The following is a 22,026-nucleotide window of genomic DNA, read 5'->3' on the forward strand; positions in this document are numbered from 1 at the left end:
GTGTGTGTGTGTGTGTGTGTGTGTGTTTGTGTGTGTGTAAAGAACCACTACAGGATTCATATATTTCTTCACTTTACTGAGTCTTTCTTTTGAGCATCAGAAGCCACTCCTAAAACACAGGAGGCTTGCCCTCGAGTTCTGAAGATTACAGAGCCATCACCTCGTAAGGCCTGGGTCCAAGCCTGGCATAGGAAAGGGAAAAACAGAGAGGCATCATGGCAGTGCCTGCTGTGCCCACCGCAGCGACACTCAGGTTTCTCTGAGGAGCACAGCTGACTGCTGTCCTGCAGGTTCGGAGTTTAAGCTCCGAATGGTGACTATGTGGTAAAAGGGTTCCCTCTCCCCTTTGGTCCACAGTTACCTCACCGTTCCATGGAGTTCTAGAAACAGGAGCAACTGAGATTATCATCTAGTCTAATCCAGGCCCACTGATCAGGTAGACAGAGGAGGACACGCATGCAGGACAAGAGGCTCAGAGGTGCAGTGGCTCTTTCTCAGAGTGTGGCTGTCAGCCAGGGTCATCTGAGCGAGCAGTCTGTGCTCTTCTGAGCTATCTCCCCAGCCCCCAATGAGAAGGATTTTAAAACAAAAACTTTAAAGGATTTTTTTTTAATGGCTGTAGCTCAAGTCCCAGACAAAATCACAGGGTACAGCTGTCCCACTCTGACAAGAATTACTCTGACACTGAATTACAAATCTCCTTCATTTAATCTCCACGATCATTGATTCCAACAGCTGCATAAAACTCAGATTAGTTTGTTTCTCTTGTTGGTATAATTCCAGCTTGACCCTCTGATAACATGGGCGACCTAACTCTAGCAGATGCTTACATCATAAGCCATCACTTGAGTGGACACTAAGTAAGTGTGCTTGGACTAAGCGGCAAAGACTCTGATCTGGCTCCATCAATGTCAGAAGCCTAGAGCGGCCTGAGCACATTTCTGACCTACTATTACATTCTGTGATACCTGGGGAGGACAGTGCAGCAATGGTTTCCCACTCTGTACTGCTCACTTCTAAGAAGCAGTGTCCTAAGCTGAAGCAGGGTAGGGTCCTGCCGCCTACAGTGGTCTCTGCAGAGAGCATCTTCCCCTTATTATCTCCTCATCCACCTCTATCAGTGTGCTAAAGTCTGCATAATTTACAGGCACCAACACCTGCTGCTCTAGAGAACAGCAGCACGTTCTTCAGCATATCTGGAAACTGCCTTGTAGGTTAGGGAACACCCACCATACCATCTTTTTGCACGCTGACAACCCTAGAACAAGCTTAACATCGCCACAAGCCCAGGCTGACGTAGGAGCTAACGCCAGCAGAGTGTTTCAGCAGAGACACGCAAGGAGGGCAGGCAAGGGCCAGTGGGATGCTGGCAAGCCTGATGACCCGAGTCTGATCCTCAGGACCCACAGGATGGAAGGAGAGAACCAATCCCGATAAGCTGTCCTCTGACTTGCATGTGCGTGTGTACACACACTGTGCACACATGGTGCACATGTACACACAATAAATAAATAACTGCAATAAAAGCTTGGAAAAGAATGGCAGGCAAAGAGCAGGGCAGCAGTGAGTGAGGAACAACCTGGGGGAACCACACAGGTGAAGGTGTCCTGAGCAGGACACCAGCGGCCACTCCTTGCCCCCATGTACAGAAGCTCCACTCTGAAAGGCCATAGGCCCTGTGCAGTTCTCTTGGGGGCCAGGATACCTCAAAGGAAACCAAGTCTTAACTCTGAATGCAACTAGGAGGCGAACTGAGTGTGCTGTGTGACCTTTTCCCTTCTAACAGGCCCGGAGTGCCTTCCTGGGGTCTCTAAAGCACACCGGAGTGTCACTGCGTCTGGAAGCCCATCGGCTTTGTTTGCCAGTGCTCAGCCTACCTGGACAGAAACTGCAGGGGCAGCTGCAGGTTGTTCTTCAGCGTCTGAAGCTGTTGAACGTCACAGCAGAGACTGACGTCGCCAAAGAAGAATCCCGGACAGAGCTCCTGTGAGGGAGAGCGGATGGGAGAGCACGTCAGTATGGGCAATGGGCTGTCACTCAGGCTGCTCTCGCGGTTCTTGCAGAACCCTCTTATAGGCCAGAAAGTGGGGTCACAGGAAGCTGTAGAGACAATCCTATTTATTTTTCCTTTGCTTTGCCGAAGTTAGCCTATTCAAGTTCAGCCACGGCGCTCTGTCCACTCACCACTGCAGGGACAGTCAAAACTTGCACTAATTCTGAGGAAAGGAACCAAGATCCATTGCCACACTGGAGCAGTCAAGCCGCCAAAACCAGTCTTTTTGCTCGACATTTCCCAGTATTTTTTCCCAACAGCCCTAAGAATCATGCTAACGAAAAGCAGAGTCCTGGGGAGCAGCCAGAATTCACGGGCTTGCAGGGGAACAGAGAAATCACTAAAACAGGGGAAGAGAATTCCCAACCTCTTAGTGGCAGAGTCTTGAAATCTAGGAACCCACCAACCAACCAAACAAAAAAGCTAACTTCTAATACATTCTGCAGAAGTCCTAGAGAGTAGTGTCTGAGGTAACCAAGGTCAGCTCTAAACAGTAACTCGCTATTGGGAACTCCAGGAGACTTACGAAGTCAGCACCTGGGAGATTCAGCCTGGAGCCGGTTTATCTATCGGTCAGCGTTATGGGGTACGGGCTGGAGTCTAGGAAAAGATTTAAGCCTCAGGGCTGGAGTAGTTAAGAGTGATTACAGATCCTAAGGAGAGCTCAGTTCAGTTTCCCAGCACCCACACGGCAGTTCACAACTGCCTGTGAACTCCAGTCCCAGGGGATTCAAGACCCTCTTCACACGCACGCGCACGCACGCACGCACGCACGCACACACACACACGATGTAAGCCTCTTAGTCTTGCCTCCAGCACCATCACACAGGCTACTGCACAGGGTTGTTGCCTGGTGCTCTCGGAACAGCACACTCACCTGCACCAAGTCATAGCCGTCCTTCGGTAAGGGTTTTGGTGGACCAGAATATTTACAGTTGTACCTCTTATCTCCAACCGCAATTCCACACTCTCCATACCAAACACAGGATTGTGGAAACACCTACAGAGAGTCAACATGGACAACAGATTTTAGCAAGAAAAGGAGCTCAGCCGGCGAACCTTTCAATGATACCTAAAAAGTGAAGTAACAAAGGTTCTTGTTAAACATGCCAAGAAATATGAATAAAGATAGAACATGGCAGGCATGGGGGTGGGCATGTCTTAAACCAACAATCCCAGCACTTGTGAGGCTGAGATAGAAAAATTATGAGTTCAAGGCCAGTCTGGGTTGCACAGTAAAGACTAGCTAACTACCCAGCCAACTCTGTCCTAGAAACCAACAAAACACCGAGGCCATGGGGCTGGAGAGAGGGCTCAGTGGTGAAGAGCACCTCCTTCTCTTCCAGAGGATCCACCGGCAGTCCAACTCTGTGGTATCTGATCCCTACTTCTGGTCTCCTAGTGTGCATGTGTGCACACACACACACTAAGTAACAATACCTTTTAAAAAAGCAACTGGACCTAACACCCCAAATGTCAAGTCAGTAATGCAGGTATAGAAATTACTTACAAGATGCAGGCTTCTCGAGTGCTCGGGAGAGAGTTCTAGTTCCAGAGAGACTCGCAGTACAAGTAGAAGCAGTATAGCACTCAGCAAGTTAGTGTTTACAAGGTACCGGTTTGTGGGCATTTGCACAAAAAATTAGATAAACAAGCAAAAGAACATTTCCACCTGTACTGAGGTTAGCTAATATTGGTAATTCAAAAGTAACCCATAGAACAAACCATAAACATCACTGATCTTACCTAAAAGTGGGTGAAAGAATGGACCCTGTCCTTGAGGGCTAAGGAGAGTGCCAAGGACTGCACGTGCCGACTTTAAGGACCATCACCTAGGCAACACTAACTTGTTAAAACTTCTTATGAAAAGATGTGTCAAGAGCCCCTCACAATCTCCATGTGACAGTCACAAGGCTGCTTAGAACTTGAGACGAAGGAAGGGTTCCTGTGAGTCACCGCCCTGTCTTCGCATGCTGGTCAAAGTAAGCCCGTACTCCACATTACAGCTGACTCAGCAGGCCAGGGACACTGGCTGGCACCATCCCACAGGGAAAACACAAAACCAAGAAGCAAGCTGGATCCCAGATCCCTGGTGGAAAGCCTTAAACACACTGGGCAGAAGCGCCAGGACCAATCCATGCACATGCAGGGAGCTAAGTCAGTGTTCCTCAGCTCCCAGCCAAGATGCAGACGCCAGAACAAAAAATCCTGGGGCTAAGAGGGAAGGAGGTGGAATAATCCCATCAACCAGACCAGGCTACACAACTATCAAGGGATCCAGAGTCAATATAACTTGCTTCTGAATTCATCCTTTAGAGAGCAAAACAAATGTAGTTAGAGTTTTCCTGTCTGGCCCAGTCAGGACAAATCTCTCTTACCCGCCAGTCCCACAGTCACTCAGACCCAACCAAGAAAGCACATAGAAACTTATATTGCTTACAAACTGCATGGCCATGGCAGGCTGCTTGTTATCTTTGCTGAATGTAGTGGGACATGCCCAGAACCTCATCTACCACAGAGAGAGGACGAAACAGGAAGTACGAGAAGCAGTTTGAAGCCATCCTGGGCAACTTGGAGCCCCTGCCTTCACAGAAAGGGATGTAGCTCAGGGGTGGAGTGTTTGCTCAACATGTGGAAGGCCGGGTTCAAAATGGCAAAGCAAAAACACAGATGCCCCAACTCACACACCCCCGTCCTTTTGAGATGACGAGGGATTCTGTAGCTCAAGAGCCCCTTCCCCAGGCTGCCTGAGTCTGGTACCATCCCTCTCGCTGAACTCACTGCTCAGGCCACAGAGGGGGAAATCATCCAAATGAGGAAGTGTCAAGACTTTAAACCAAACCCAGCAGCTCCAGCAGAGAACCTCAGCTCTGGCCTTCCAGCTGACAGGTGGTTACCAATGTAACTCAAGTTTAAAAAGGCAAAAGCTGATTATGGAGGTGGGGAACGAGCTGACAGTACAATTTAAACACAAGGGAGCCTTCTCTCATTCCTCAGAACTCTGCTAGCCACCAAGTCAGTCTCACAGCAGAATTCAAGGGAATCCAGAGGCCAGTCAGAGTTGAGTTAAGCAAGGCCAAACAAGAACTGATTCGGCAGGGCTGACACCCAAGCAGGTTCTGAGCAGAACATCAGACAATGTGGTCAGATGGCATTTCCCTCAACAAAGGATGAGACAAAAGAAAGGCAAGGTGACAGTTAACTAGTCCCAGATCAACAAGCATCCACTCCAAACCCATGGCCCTCCACAACAGAAGCCCGGTCAACAGGCCGATCAAAATGACCAGCCTGTCTATGCTGGCCTTGACTTCAAAGATGAGTGTTCCTGCCCCCTGGAAAGGAGGGGGAAGGAAGGAGGGGAGCCTGGAGCTCCGGATCCCAAGAAGTCAGTCACCTGGAGGAAGTTACTCAGCCATCTCAACAGGCCAGGCTGGGGCTAGGCCTCACAGAGTCACCTTGCCCACAGCAGGAGTCCTCAGAGCAGAGTGAGAGGTGGTGCAAGTGTTGTTTCGGTATTCCACAGATGTTACACACTGAAGCACTCGGAGACACATACATAATTTATGCAAGATCACAAACAGTGGCTCAGCCAGAATTGAAGCCTTTGGCTCCAGGCATAGACTCCTCATAAAAGGTAATTAACTCCACAATTAAGGCCCTTCTCAGAGTTACCCGCCTACTCACTCCCACCTTCGTCAGGGCAGAGCCCATGCGTCTCACTCAGCAGCACTTAAGCGCGAGGCCCCTCTTCACAACTCCAGCAAGCAGAGCCTGGTTCCTCCCCGAGCTCTTCACTGGGCAGCATGTGACTTCGCTTTCCTGCTGTTCGAACCTGCCTATGAACACTGATTTCACGGACCTCCCCTGCTCTCCACACTTCTGTCTAGCTGCCTGCCAGCCTCTGGTTCTTGAGGAAAGTAATCTCTTTCCATGCCTCTACACCCGGGGCCTCTTGCAACAGTTCACCCTGTGAAAGGGCCACCACAGCTAACTGCCACCCACTCTGGTGGGCCTCCCTTGCTCAGCCATCTCCACAGCCTGTAGTCTTCATGTGCTTAGAACCCACCCTCTACTGCTGCCCACGAAAAGGACTCTAGACACCCTGTCCTGGTTCCCCTTTCCCCTGCCCCATCCTAAGGAGACCCATCTGCCTCCACACTGGTCCCAGTCCTCCTCACTACCTGCTAATCTCCACCTCCCTTGGGGTATCTGTGGATGCACCGAGATGTCCCTCCGGAGCGCCTGTCAAACATTCTAGGCCCACAAGAGGATGGCACATTTCCCATCCTTGCCCTACAGGCACTTGCTAAGAGTGTCCTTACTTCACAATCCCCACCCAAACAGATCTGTGACTCACCTGGTCCTGGAATTACAGATGAGCAGGTAAAGTGCCACATCTGCGGTCTGGACTAAGACATGGCAGAGCTGGACTACACCTACCCTGGAGCAGCAGGTCTAAAGAGACAAGCCTGGGCCCTCCTGTTGCTGCTCCAGGGAACTACAGGTCTAAAGAGACAAGGCTGGGCCATGCTCATCTCTGCAACCCATGGAAAATCTAACTGGTGCCTCAGAGGCAGGATCTGCAGTCTCAACATTGCCACAGCACAGAAGGCAGCCAGGGCTTGTGTGACAAGGAGAGCTAATGTGTTACACAGTCTCCCAGGACTGTCACAGCAGCACACACTAATGCCACCATGCTGTGGGCAAGCGGAACTCATGTGGGCCATACACTTCCCTTTTAGACAAAGAACCTGACTTCCAAGCATGAAGCTGCCTTCATTTACTAGAAGACGCCTGATTCCAAGGATAGGTCAGTGACATTGCCCCTGATCCCAGCACTCAGGAGGCAGGATTGCTGCTGGAGGCCAACTTTGTCACCCAACCAAAACACACCCTGGTTTTAAATTCAGAAACATATCCCGCCCCTCTCCCCGCTTGAAGACAGGGTTTCTTTGTAACAATCCTTGGCTGTTCTAGATCTCGCTATGTAGACCAGGCTGGCCTTGAACTCACAGAGATCCACCTGCCTCTCTCCCTCCCGAGTGCTGGGATTAAAGGTGTACGGCACCACCACATGGCTCAGAAACATCCTCTTGTGGAAGGAAGTGTTATGTGCAGCATTCAAATGAAGACCATGTTTGAGGTCTACCATCACCGGAAGTGAGTCTAAAGCAAGCAGGAGCCTTGATCTGGAGACAGACGGGCAGTAGCCATGGTTGTGCAGGTATGATACACTGAGCTCACTCAACATGGTTAAAGGCAAAGTCACGCGTATTTTACCACCCAAAGAACACAAAACGAGAGCCTGGTTTCAGATGTTCTTCACAGATGAAATGGAAGTCCGGTGTCAAGGGCGGCAGAGCTTCCGTACTGTCAACATCTGAGGTCAAATAGGATCAGGGATCTCGAGCTGAGCGTCACACCATACTCCCAAGTCTCTAACAGCATACCCCACTGACTCAAGGACTGGGGTATTTCAGTCTATATGCTGCTGCTGTACCAGAACAGCTGAGCCTAAGTGATAAACAGAAATGTATTAGGCTCAGATCTGGAGGCTAGGCCAACATGGAGGGCTGCATCTGGTGTTCCTGCTGCCATACCCCAAGGCAGACAGCAAGAGGTGGAAGAAGAGGAAAGGGCTAAATGCACCCTCTACTAGGAACTCACTGTTGGAGGACTACTCACTCATCTTGACAAAGGTGCACTGATCTGTGCACACAGAACACGCATGACCTAACTACCAACACTGTTGCAGGGTGTGTGTGTGGGGGTGGGGTGTGTGTGTGTGTGTGTGTGTGTATGTGTGTGTGTGTGTGGGGGGGTGTGTGTGGTGTGTGTGGGGGTGTGTGGGGTGTGTGTGTGGGGTGTGTGTGTGGGGTGTGTGTGGGGTGTGTGTGTGGGGGTGTGTGTGGGTGTGGGTGTGTGGGTGTGGGGTGTGTGTGGGGTGTGTGTGTGTGTGTGTGGTGTGTGTGTGGATGTGTGTGTGGGGTGTGTATGTGGGGTGTGGGTGTGTGTGGGGTGTGTGTGTGTATGTGTGTGGATGTGTGTGTGGGGGGGTGTGTGGGTGTGTGTGTGTGTGTGTGGTGTGGGGGTGTGTGTGGGTGTGTGGGTGTGTGGGGTGTGTGGGTGTGTGTGGGGGATTACAGCACTGGAACTCTGTTGGCACACTCAGGCCAATAGCCAGATGTAGTTTTCATACAGACCACTCATACAGAGATACTCTTAACTGAAAGGATAACACTACTTAAGTATTACATTTTTGTTCATTCCTAAAATATTTTTTAAAGATTGCAGATTTTTCTTTAATTGCAAGTCAATATCACCTATCACAAATATCCAGATTTTGCAGACACTGAATTAAAACCCATTTCTCAGATTCAACTAGTGCTGACTTACCACACCAGGTCTTCCTGGCTTTCCACCTTCCCCCACGACATCACCTATGCATAACCACAAGCACGCTGGATCAGCTCCCTTCCGCACATCACTCTTTTCGGCTCTTCTTAAACTACCCTCAATTATTTTTATCTAGATCCTTAGGGCCAAACTCCACACCACAGAAAAACAAGCCTCACTGTTTCTTCTGTGTCGCCCATCCCGTCTGCCCTCTCTGGTGACCTTTTCGTAGGTGCCTCTCCCAAGACTCACTTCCTCACTTAGCTCAACTCTGGTCTAGTGCCCATGTTCCCTAAGTAGGTGAGCTGCCATAATAGCTCAGAAGCAGAGCTAGTCTTCCCAGTGAGGCCACATGTGCTGGTCACATCCTGAGAGCTCCCTTGTAGCTCCACTAGGGGTAGGCACTGATAAATTCTGTCTCTGAGGGCCAAACATTAAATAACGCAGGCTTCTGAGACTTCAGGTCTCTGTGGCAAACACTCAACCCTGACTGTAGAAGTTCAAATGCAACCACAAGAAGAAGTAAATGAATGGGCACGTCCCAATCAAACTCAACTTACAAGTGCTCTGGCCAGGCCAGTTTGCTGCTTGCTGCCCTCACTGGGTTCCTAAGTTCAGAGACAAGAACTCATGGTCATCTGGCTTCAACCCAGATTTAGCAGTTATAAGACTGGACAGTCTCTACTTTTGAAAGATAGGGAAGATGTGGTTCAATTACTAGGAATATTACTAGTCAGAAAGCCGCTTCCAACAGTCACATGGTCAGTGCAGGAAGATTTAAGAAGGCTACCCCGCCTGCTATCTATCAGCTAGTACAGTCGCTGACCCCACTCTACTGTCCATGAGTACGTACGGAGGGCCGCTGCCCACACTGCACAGAAAGAAACCCCGAAAGCCAGCAAGAGAGCTGCAGACTCCTGGAGGCCTCCAGTGAATCCTGCTAAGGCCCAAACTCACAAACCAGAAGGACGCCAAAGGTACCCCAGGAACAAAGTCACGTGGTTTGTGACTCGACTCATTTATCTCTCAAACACTCCATCACACAGAACATGAAAATTTTACAGGCAAGGGAACGAAGGTTCAGAAATGATATTACAAGGACACATAGCTCGTGACACAATTCTGAAAACAAGACAAATGTTCTCCAGTCCATCTTCTGAATCTTCCCACCCTCCCAAAAACTGAAGCCCGGTTTGGGCAGACACATCCTCAGACAGGCGGCTCCTCCTGCGATGGTCCACGAGTACTCTTTCTTCACAGACTTGGTCATCTGTAGAAACAATGACTGTCATTCACGTCTCTAGGTGGCTGTCAAGTGATGACTCACTTCCTCAGTGTGACTGACAGTTCCTCAGCTCCCTGCCAGCGCCCAACCATGATGCTACAGATGGATTACCACTTTTGCTACTACTGTGGACAGGTGAAGGCAATAGAGGGACCTGAGACACAGTGAGCTCCAGTGCCAAGAGGGGAAGAGGCCAGGTGGCTGCTGGTTAGCCCCACTGCCCACTGCCTCTCTAGGGAGCATGGACAGTCACACAAAGCAGGATGGAGTGGAGGGAACCCTGCCCAGAGATGACACTGCCTGCTCTCCCTTTGGAATTGGGAGACAGATTAAACAAAACATGGCAGGACTTGGAGATGGAGGCTTGACCTGACTTCTGGGGTAGAAACCGCTGGCTCTGTTTCAAAGCCAGCCTGGCATGCACACGCATGCACAGAGCAAAGGGTAATTCTGTGCACACCAAGTCTTGCCTGTGCAGAGTGTGGAAGTCAACTATTTCTAGAGTGATGTGGGCTCACCCACGGACAACCCTGTAACTTGCAGTGTTAGTATCCAAGGCCACACGACTAGTCCTAACAGACATGCATGAGCTTCAGCTCACACGGGACCAGAAGAGCCCCAAAGCCATAGCTCTAAAACAAAACTGCGACGTGAGTGCTGGTGTGTATCTGCAGAGGGCCCAGGTCAGTTGCCCAAGACAGGAGCAGGTGTTGATGAGGCACCTGGCTGGCCAAAGGGGAGGACTGCTGAACACCCACTCACTTCAGCTTGCTAAATGCCATAATCAGGTAGCGACACTTGAACTTGAGTAGACTGTAGAAATCAAGCTCTGGGCTGCCACTGACTAACCCTGTGACCTTGAGACAAACATGAACTTTGTGTTCCTGTTAATATAACAACAAAAATAAGGGGCTGGAGAAAAGGCTCAGGGGCTAAGAGTACTGGCTGCTCTTCTAGAAGTCCTGAGTTCAATTCCCAAACACACATTGTGGCTCACAACTGTGTATAACTATAGTCTCATGGAATCCAATGCTCTCTTCCAGTGTACAGATAAAACACCTATATACATAAAATACAAAAATAAATAAATCTTAAAAACAGGAAAAATATACTTTTACTGCAGGGGTTCTATGAAGACAAAGCAAGGTTAGCTGTGTGATCACATACTGTGCCAAAGTGGGGCAGCTACTTTTTTATCTTTCCGCCTCTGTAATCCAGAATTGCTCCCACTGCCTTCTGGTAAACACGCCACACAGCACCTATCATCCCAGCTCTTAGGAGGTGTGGGAGGCCAGCCTGGTTTACACAGCAAGTGTGACTCAAAAGGAAAACGATCCTGGCCATTTTGATAACTTTATGAAGATAGTTTATACACCATAATTTACCCCTTCGTCACATGAAACTCCATGAATGGTTTCTGTTAGTAGCTAGATTACCTTCTACCGTGGAAGGGTCTGTATTAGTGTGTGTGGTACAGCACCTGTGGGAGTCGGTCCTCTCCGTCCACAGTGAGCTGCAGGGACTGAACTCAGGTCACCAGGCTGGTACGGGGACACTTTCACTTGCTGCCCTGCTCCAATTTTATAATTTTTAGTTTTTATTGATAAACATTTGTATGTATTTATAGAATATAGTATAATTCAATATAAGTATATGACATGAAATGGTTAGACTAGGGTAATCAGAGACTTCATCTTCTCTCCCGTGAATCATTTCTATGGCTGACCTCCATCTTCCCGGTTCCTCTTGGGCACTCTCAGAGCTCAGCTCAACACTGTCACAGCCTGTCCTTGACTTACCTGAGCATCTCTCACGACATTACTGTTTCCCCAGTCCTTCACCCACTGAGCATGCACAAAACACCGAGAGTAGCTGACATTACACAGCCCAGCAGGCTGGGACTTTGGATCTTCACCTCCTACACTGTGCCCAGAGCTGCTACACTACAATAAGGGAGTTAATTTGACCCCTCTTGTGTGACCTAAGGAAAAGGACTGTAAAACAATCAAGGAGAAAGTGTTAGAGTGTTTTCAAATCCTCCAGAAGCTTATTCACTGTATGACAGCGTTTGTTTTTTCAAAGCCATTTTTTTTTAAGTTGTTACCTAAACAAATCTTCCAAAGACTAAGATTAAAGGCATTGGCTGGGAGCTGCCAGAGGTGGCTCAATTGGTCAATCAGTGCTTGCCACACAAGCCTGAGGATCAGAGTCTGGCTCTCCAACACCAATGTCAAAAGTCTGGCACTGTGGTACAAGCTTATAACCCAGAGCTGAGGAGGCAGAGACAGGAAGATGGATCCTTAGGGTTTATTGACTAGCTAGTCTGCTGAATAGGTTAGCCCGGGTTGAGTGAAAGACCCTGTGTCCAAAAAATGTGAACAGTGACTGAGGAAGACACGACCTCTGCCCTCCATGTGCACATAGCCACCCTCACCTCCCCCACCACACACAGGCACAAGCCAGGAAAAGACAGTCAATCACCGTCATCACCAGAAATCAGCTGCAAATACATTATATACATAATTTATTGATATTTTATGTTCATTGGTGTTTTGCACAATGTCTATCTTTGTGAGGGTGTCAGAAGCTCTGGAACTGGAGTTACAGATGGGTGTGAGCTTCCATGTGGGTGATAGGAATTGAACCCAGGTCCTCTGGAAGAGCAACCAGTGCTCCCAACTGCTGAGCCATCTCTCCAGCCCCTGCATATACTTTTTTTTTTTTTTGGTTTTTCGAGACAGGGTTTCTCTGTATAGATTTGCACCTTTCCTGGATCTCGCTCTGTAGACCAGGCTGGCCTCGAACTCACAGAGATCTGCCTGGCTCTGCCTCCCTAGTGCTGGGATTAAAGGCATGTGCCACTACCGCCCGGCTGCAAATACATTTTTGATCATAACTAATATTTAAGTCCCTTTTCAAGATCCACTTTGAGGCTGGGAGACTTAATGGTTAAAAAGAGCCACATATCAAGAGTCCTGGCCCCATTTGGAGATAAAATATAGTTCTTGCCCTCAAGGAACCTGTAATTTGGCATTTAAGTTATAAAACAAATAACCTACAAACACCCTGGAAAGTAGGCACAGTTAATATGACTTTATAGGGGGACTGGAGTTCTAGTGGGGAGAGATGGGGTTACGGCCCCTCCCCACACTCAGGTCTCTGAATTCAAAGACTTGGTAAACAGAAAAAGCCACTGCAGCAGTTGAAGCACAAATGAAGAACTTCCATGGGAAGGCATCCTGGCTGGGGAACAGCACAGCGTCATCAGGAAAGCGCCAGGCAACAGGGACCTTGGCAGTCTGGGTTTGATAGCAAATGGTCTCATGTGTCTGGGGAGCAGACACCCTCTGCAGGGCCCCAGGTGACAGAGTGAAAGGGCACCTGAGACGGCCTAGTCCAGATTTCCCAGTAGGTGATGCGCCATGCTTGAAACAGTGCATCTCTTTAACAGTGGCCCGAGGAGGCTTAGCCAGGAGAGGGTGCCTGTGCCTCCCTCAACAGAGGGACTCTTTGTTCTGGGTAATATAATAAATTCGGAGAAATACAAAGTTCCATTCAGCAAGTCCTTTACTCTTCCTTTTCCAGTTGGTAATTTATGTTATCAAATCTTACTCCATCAATCTGACTGATGGACCGAAGCTAGAGATTACACATACCCAACTTCAATTTCACAAAGTTATTCATCCTTCCTCCAGGCCCAAAGATTAACCCATTCCAGAACATCTCTGAAAAAGCCACTTAAATATTTAATGAGTACTCAAGACCTCAAAACATTTCAAGTTCTTCAAGGGGGAAAAAAAAAAGAAAAAGAAAAGACAGACAGCCAGGAGAGACACATTTATTTCCCCATTTCTTCATACCTGGATGAACACAGGTGGGTTGTTGTTTGTATGTTTGAGACGACAGGGTCTCAATATTTACCTGACTGGCTTAGAACATGCTAGGTAGAATAGGTTGGCCTCAAATTTACAGAGATCTGCCTCTTCCTCCCCAGGGCTCAGATTAAAGGCATGCACACCATGATGATCAGCAAACACAGGCATTAAAAACAAGTTGTCTAAGCCAGGCACAGTAGTTCATGCCTATAATTCTAGCACTTAGGGGGCTGAAGCAGATTCACAGTGAATTCAAGGCACACTTGGACAATATAGTGAGCATCAGAACCTGGGCCCTTAGAGAGAAATCCTGACACACTCAAAAAAAGCCAAAACAAACAGGAAAACAGAACACTCAACTTGGCAATGTTATTCCATCATCTGTAAGAGGAAAAATTTAAAGAAAAAAAAAAAAAACCCAAAATCTCTCCAAATGCATTTTAGATTTTTCCAAAGGACAGCTGCCTCTAATCCCCAAGCAACTTGATTGGCGCTCAGACTGAAACCTGATGAGCTGCAGCCACAGACCAGTGTGAGTTCTAAAACCAGATACCCCACCCCCATCAGTTCAGCTGCCCTCCTCTAGATAGCAGGAAGCTGATTTTTTTTAAAACAATGGGAGTGTATCTAGTTGAGAGGACTTTGGAAAGACTTTCAGGCATTTTGCAAGAGAATCAACTTCTGGTCTACTTCAAATGCACTAAAGAGAAGCTCATTGCTTATCAACCTTGAAGGCTACCTTGAGATAAAAGCAGAGATAAGTTTAAACCACTTTATAATGTGAAGTCTGCTGATTAGGTCCTGACCTAAAACTCTGGGGAAAAGAAATTGCTGAGCTTTCTCGAAGGCACTACACTAGGCAGGGAAACGGCTTCTCCATACACTAACTTATTTCAGTAATAATGAGGTATTTATCATCTAAAAAAAAAAAAAAAAAAATCAAGGCTGAGTCAATCACCTAAAACCAGAGATGGCAAGGGTTGGCCCGTCCCAAACAGCCCTCACTTTGGTTCAGCCTGGTATCTGCACGTGTACTTTTCCTGGCTCCCGAATGCCCCTCTGTTAAAGACCGGGTAAGCCCTCCATCTGCTTTCACTTCTGATTCACCATCTTGTCATAACCCATAAGTCCATTAGAGGGGAGTTAGTGGACGCAGGGGCACAGAATTCCAGTGACTCAGTCATCCTGATTTGGTTTAATTAGTACCCCTCTGTAGGCTTCACCAAACACACCCATTGTTTCCAATGAGAAAACTGTAGACACACAAACAGCAGCGACACACCCGTACCCAAGTTGGCCACAGCAAGAAAAGTCAGATAAGGGAAGTCACTACACTGTTCCAGGTGTTGTTCTGTCCCTAGCTAATTGTGGGCCTATTGTATTTGTGGGCCTCTGTTTCCTGAAACGTTAAAATGAACTCACACTCTTTAGATAGGGCTGATTCACTTCAAGTACTCAAGACGGGTTCAATTTGGTGCCTGAGTTTTGTTCTCCTCCGCCTCCACCGTCTGGAGACAAGGAGCAATAATGCAGTCGGAGCTAAGTAAACTTAAGAGTTCATGTGCACGTAGACTCTGTTTTTGTTTAAAATGGCTAAAAACAAGCAAAGTCCCTATCCTCTGCACCCATTGTCCCTCCAACCCCACATCCTAAATCAGGTGACCACAGCTGGAATGAGCGCAAAGTCAGCCAAATAGCGGCCCCCGCTGTCACCTCTCCCAGACCACAGGACAGCACGAGGATGGACAGACACAGGAGAAGGCGACCTCCGCGGCTGCACCCGCAGACCGACTTCCCCACGCCCGCGCCCTCAGCTCCCGCGCCCGAGTCTCCGGAGCCGCCGCACCGCCCCGCCGCCTCCGCCGCGTCCCGCCCAGCCCGCCCGGGGCTCTGGAAGCCGCTCACCTGCGCAGGGCACAGCAGCAGCAGCAGCAGCAGCAGGCCGAGGGCCGGATGGCGCGCGCTCATGCTGGGGCCGCGCGGGGCTGCGGACCTCGGCTGGGCTCGCCGCGCACCGCGACCCGAGCGCCGCGACACAGGACGGGCGGATTCAGGAGCGGCGCCTGAACTAGGGACAGGCGCAGGCTGCGCGCGCAAGTCAGGAAGGACGGAGGCGGGGTCGAGGCTCGGAACTCCCAGGGGCGGGGTTAGGAGCTCTGGGCGGGGCTTAGAGCACAGAGCCCGGCGAGCCGGTCTGCCGAGCTCCGCTCCCCTCCTCCGGGAGTCTTCGCAGCCCCGCTCCTTGGGGAACACGACTTAGAGCGCAGGTCTCAGGACCCCTCGCCAAAGCCACGCAGGCCGGCGACCTCCCCGGGAACTAGTCCAGCTCTTTGGTGCCTCGCCATCCCTGTGTGCCCTTTGGGGATGGGATCTCTCACATCTGGGAAGCTGCACTTTTAAAATCAGTCCTGGGATGGTACTCTGGACTTACTCCAACATCTGACTTTGATGTTTTAACTTAGTGCTCTCCCTTTCCCTCCTTCTGGGTTGGAGAGGTTGGACAAGGTTTTAGCTCCCGTACTTCGAGACAATTTTCCTAATTAAGGACCCATTCTTCGGATCGCTGAGACATTTCAACCTCTGTTTGTTTTATTTATGTATTCATTATTTGCTATTTGTTTGTTTGTTTGTTTGTTTATGGTTTTTCGGGACATAATTTCTCTGTATAACAGCCTTTAACCTGTTTCTTTAGGCCCTGACAAGTACTCTGATCAGCTCTCCCAATCCCATTTACCCAAAAGGGATCGGTACTAGCTCATCTTCTAGCCAGCTCGGGGCGGTGACAGCGGTGGCCTGACCCTATTGGGATCTGACAGCTCAGTGTGGCAGCGCTTCCGACACCAGATCTGTTTTCTGTTAACTCGGACCAGGTTTGAGAAAGCACTAAACAGCACCACCTACCGGTCGATGAGGGTCTAGCAGTGAACCCATGCTTACGTGGAAATAAAAAACATACACAAAAATCTAGAGACAAGAATTTAAAAAAAAATCACTTATACATCCCCATGACGGACAGTCTATGTCACACTGTGCTGTATTTTCTCTTTTTATGAGTTTTTTCTCTTTGTGAAAATTATTTTAATGTGAATGAGACCCAAACAGAGGCTTTTAGCTTGAACCCTCCCTAAAGATCCTTACATTCCCCAACTTGTCTGGATTCCACAAAGGCTCTACTCCTCCTGCATTCTGTTTCCTCTTGGTACTAAAAGCTATTAATGATTTTTCTTATGGAGAGAGAGAGAGAGAGGTGTGAACAGGAGTTCCCAGAAAGAGGCCTCACCCATTTCAGACATTCTGCAAGGTTAGAGCTTGGATTGACAGGTTAGAGCTATGTATTTATGGAGAGCTAGAATGTTGCCGATCAGGAGTCAAGTTCCTTCAGGCTCCCTAGCCACGCCTCACCCACCTCTGTGTTTGACCTAATGTCCTTGGAACTATTAGGTAAATCCCTTTGAAATGTACAATGAGAACCCTGTCTTCTACCAACCCAAAGGCTAAAACTATCAAGAGATGACATCTGAGGCAGGTACACAGACATTTCCTGGTCTTGCAGTGATTTGTCTGCCTGATCCTTGCACCAACCTCTGTAAAATGTGCTTTATTATTTTCTTTGTTCTGTAACTATAAAAACTTTGTAAAACGGCTACCACATTGGCGCATGGTATTTGGGGCACCTGAACCTGTTTTCCTGGGCTGTGGTCATGTGTGTGTGTGTGTGCGCGCGCGCGCGCGCGCGCGCGCGCGCGCGTGTGTGTGTGCACACACACACACACACACACACACACACACACACACACACACGCAAGCTGACCCAAGACAACATTCTGTTTAGCTGGCAGATGAAGGCGAAGGCTCCATTACCTATGCCAGTGTCTTTGACCCATGAGGTAACTAATCAATCATCTCCCATTGAAGTGTGCCTGTCGGCACTTGCTGTAGCAAACAACGCTGCAATCAAACCTTCTGAAGAAAACGGAAGTTACCCTGTGCTGGGGTTGAACCCAGAGCTTGGACATGTGCTCTGGCCTAGGGCTACATTCCCAGCCCCTTTAATTTAATTTAGGCTCTCACTAAGTCGTCCAACTGGCCCTCAAGTTTATAATCCTCCTGCCTTAGCCTCCTAACAGATGGGATTACAGGCACATAGCAACATGCCTTGCAGATAATTTTATAAGTTTTAATCAAAGGAAATATACATTTAAACTTTGACTGTTGTTAAGCTACCTTCCAAAGAGGTTTCAGGCTAAGCCTTTGTCAGCAACACACAAAAATTACTGAGTTCCTGCTCCTTCACCACTATTCTGATTGGTGAAATATAGAATCTATAATTTATTTCTTGTTTTTAAATGTTCACATGATTTAATTTATATTCTTTTAATTATAAGAATAAATGTCTACCTATTTATAAGTGACTTTTATTATATACTTTTATTATATATATTTATTTTTCACATTGTTTTGTAAAAGCTTATATATGTATGTATATTATGAATATATATATACATACATACACACATACATACATACATACATACATACTTGTGTGTTCCTGTGTTTATGCATATATGTGTGTATGGAGGCCAGAGGTGTTGCTGGTACAATTTGTCTTGTGTGTTTGTTTTTTTTGAAGACTTATTAATTTTTATTTTCTGGGTATGGATGTTTTGTCTACATGTATATCTGTGCCCTTTGTGAGTGCCTGGTGCCCATGGAGGTCACAAGAGGACATTGGATCCCCTAGAACTGGAGTTATAGACACATGTAAGCCACCATGTGAGTGCTGGGAACCAAACCCAGGTCCTGTGGAAGAGCAGCCGGTCCTCTTAACCACTGAGCCATCCCCTCTCCTTTTAAAGATTATTTTAAAAATGTATATGCTTATAAGTCAGTGTATGGGTATGTGCACATGAATACAGATGCCTATAGGGGCCAGAAGGAGCTATCAGATCCCCTGTGGCTGGAGATGCAGGTGGTTGTGAACTGCCCAAAGTAGGTGCTGGGAGCTGAACTTCAAGGCTCTGCAAGAACAGCAAGTGCTCTCCAGCCCTCACCTTGTTTTTTGGACAGAGTTTCTCACCTGGGGCTGGGGGCCTAGGGCTCCCTGATGAGGCTAGGCTGCCTGGCCACTGTCTTTCCCTCCCCAGTAGTGGGGTTACAAGCACATGCCTCCGTATCTGACTTTTTACGTGCGTTCTGGGAGCTGAACTCACGTCTCCATGCTTGCAAGGCCAGCACTTTGCTGACTGAGTTCTCTCTCCAGTCCCTGGCAAAAGATTGTTAGGAAGAAAATGCAGAGGTGAGCCATCCTACTTTACCACCCTCCCCATCAGACTGCTTCTTAATGCCCGTGTCTTTTGATGGACTGCCTGCCATCTTCGTTGTGAGGTGCTGTAGAAAGCAGGTGGCTAGAAGCAGCCTGAAGACCCCTGGCATATGGGTCTGCGGAGGAGGGCCTGGGTCACTCGGGCAAAGCGTCAGTGGTACTCCAGTTCTGCTCAGAGCCTCGCAAGCTACTGGATGCTGATGAAATGACACTGACAGTCAAAACAAGGTTCCCACAGCCCTCACCAGCATGCATCCGGACTCACCTGTCATTTCAGGGTGCATAGACACACACTGTCACGCGTGATACCCAAAGATAGACAGCACAGGCCAATCCTGACCTCTGTGTACCCCAGGACTTTTCTCATGTCTAAGTCCCTCCTCTTTGCCTCAGCAAGTCCGTCTGTGAAGTGGAAGAGCAGCTGGAGAGTCCCAGGAGATGTGTGGGGCAGGAGGCCCAGCAGCAGAATTCTACATCTGAAAGAGGAGGCAGAGGGCTCTGCAGAGAGTCTCTCAATCAGCCTTTCATCTTGAATAAATTTCATGTTGGAATTAAAAAAAAAAAAAGAATATTATCCTATGATATGTGTTGCTGATAATACACACATACTAACACACACTCATATACATATACTCACACACTCATATACATACACTCACACACACTAACACCCACATTCATACATACATACTCACATACACACTCATACACATACACTTATAATACACATTAACACACAGTCATACACATACTCTCACACATTCATACACATGTACACACACTCATACACACACACAAAGATCCAACTTCCCTCCTTTCTCTCAAGCCAAAGAAATCCCATAGTTCCTCGCGCTCCTAAAGGCCATTATTGCTTATGTGCAGTTCTTGTATGCTTTTGTCTCACTTGATTCCCTAGTAGCTTTCAACACAGTTGAGCACACTGTCCTTTGTAAACCATATTCTCCATGATGCCTTCCTCTCCTGGGCTACTTATTTGTCTAAGCCAGGCCACTCCCTGATGGGGGCCAATGACATTCAAACTACCACATTCTTAAACTCCATCTGGGACCCCATCCCATGGGATGAGGTTTCTCACTTTCAAGGTGAGTTTTTCCATCTTAGCCATGTCTCTCTGGAAACACCCTCACAGACACACCCACAAATGTGTCTCCATGTGTTTCTGATCCCATTAGGTCGACAATGAAGACTAACCATTGCCATCCACAAAGAATGGGAGGCTCTTAAGTTCCAGAAGCTTTGTTTAAATCTTTCCCCAAACTCTCATGGCCCATTACCACCCAAGACATAATCCCAGCTGACTTCGATCATTATACATTGGCTTCGCTTTCCTTGAACGTCATGTAAATATAGCTGTAGCTCTTTTATGCAGTTTCTTTCACTGACCATTGTGTTTAAGGCTGAGTAGTGAGATCACTTTATTGGAAGTAAGAAGGATATGTATCAGAACTCACTTAGGTGGGAGTACTCAAGAGCGCAGGCTGCAGCCAGGGGCCCTTTTTTATGGGATCTAAAAGGGGGGCTGGGTACTAAGAGGACTGGTTTGAGTGGGTCTCTATTTTGATTAGTTAGATCATAGATTCATTTTTTATGCATGTCCCTTCCCATATGTACCTGGTTTAATCATATGCATGCCCAATTATGCATACATCTAAGACAGAGAACAGGACATTCTCACTAGACGCTCACTTCAAGGACACAACAGCACGTATTATTGCACATACACGCATTTCAAGCCAGGTCAGGCCAGGTTGACCCTCTTGGAGTTCTATTGTTTGTACTTAAAACACTGGTAATAAATTTGGATAGGATTTGTCCAGATTAGATGGTTGTGTGGGCAGGAGAGTCTTATGCTATTGTGCAGAGGTGGGAGACGTGTGTAGCAAAGCAATGCAGGTGTGGGAACACGACAACCAGCCCTAACCTGCTGGAACTATGGTTTGGCCTGCCCAGAAATGAACTACTCAATCCTAGTCATTAGAGTGATCAGACCTGAGTAATAATTTATGCTTTTAATCTGTGATGACCAAAGAAACTTAATATGGAGCCAGGCATCCCTTGAGGGCTCTTAACCTTTGCTGTGGAGTGCCTGGGAGACTGTAGTGGGCTGCAGCTGAGGTAATAATAGGACAGTGGGCTGTGAGGTATTAACAACTGCCTTTGCTTCTGAAAACCTGCTTATCTCTATGGGAAGGTGCTGTGGATATCACTCTGTATAAATAAAATGCTGTTTGGCCAGTGGCCAGGCAGGAAGTATAGGCGGGACAAGAGAGAAGAGAATTCTGGGAGGTAGAAGGCTGGGGCAGAGAGACACTGCCAGCCACCACCAGGACAAGGAAGATGTATGGTAATGGTAAGCCACAAACCACATGGCAACTTATAGATTAATAGAAATGGGTTAATTTAAGATAGAAGAAACAGATAACAAGAAGCCTGCCACGGCCATACAGTTTCTAAACAATATAAGTCTCTGTGTGTTTACTTAGTTGGGTCTGAGCGACTGTGGGACTGGCGGGTGAGAGAGATTTGTCCTGTCTGTGGGCCAGACAGGAAAACTCCAACTACAGGAAGGGGATGAACCCGTCTTTTTATTACTATATATTGGGGGAAAAAAAGAAACAACTGAGGGAAATGAAACAATTTTCCTGCCCAGCTGTGGATTCTATGGAGAATTGGAATAAACACCTTTCTGATGTTTGCCTGAAAATCTCACCTTAATCCCTGTGGTGGTTTGAAAGAAAATGGCCCCCAAAGAGAGTGGCACTATTAGGAGGTGTGGCCTTGTTGGAGGAAGTGTGTCACTGTAGAGGCGGGCTTTCAGGTCTTACATGCTCAAGCCACACCCAGTGAGACAGACCATTTCTGTTGTCTTCAAGTCAAGGTATAGGACACCTGGCTCCTTCTCCAGTACCATGTACGCCACCATGTAGCACCATGATGAAATGGACTAAACCTCTGAAACTGTAAGCCAGCCCCAATTAAATGTGTTTTTTTTTCTAAGAGTTGCCATTATTGTGGTGTTTCTTCCCAGCAATAGAAACTCTAACTCAGAAAATCCTCCTTCTGCATGACATAT

General features: G+C 47.9%; 1 protein-coding gene across 2 annotated transcripts in view; it reads right to left on the reverse strand.

The window, feature by feature from the left end:
- Window positions 1-15,695, reverse strand: part of Npc1 (NPC intracellular cholesterol transporter 1) — a 58,171-nt gene extending 42,476 nt beyond the window's left edge. For both annotated transcript variants that reach the window (XM_036205051.1, XM_036205050.1), the window contains exons 1-3: window positions 15,515-15,695; window positions 2,931-3,053; window positions 1,878-1,984 (exon numbers count right to left, since the gene is read on the reverse strand). In XM_036205051.1, coding sequence (XP_036060944.1) covers window positions 1,878-1,984; window positions 2,931-3,053; window positions 15,515-15,577 — 293 coding nt within the window. In that variant the 5' untranslated portion in view covers window positions 15,578-15,695. The remainder of the gene's footprint in view (window positions 1-1,877; window positions 1,985-2,930; window positions 3,054-15,514) is intronic.
- Between the last annotated feature and the right edge of the window lie 6,331 nt (window positions 15,696-22,026).

This window comes from Onychomys torridus, chromosome 13, assembly GCF_903995425.1.
Source record: "Onychomys torridus chromosome 13, mOncTor1.1, whole genome shotgun sequence".
Classification (NCBI taxonomy): domain Eukaryota; kingdom Metazoa; phylum Chordata; class Mammalia; order Rodentia; family Cricetidae; genus Onychomys; species Onychomys torridus.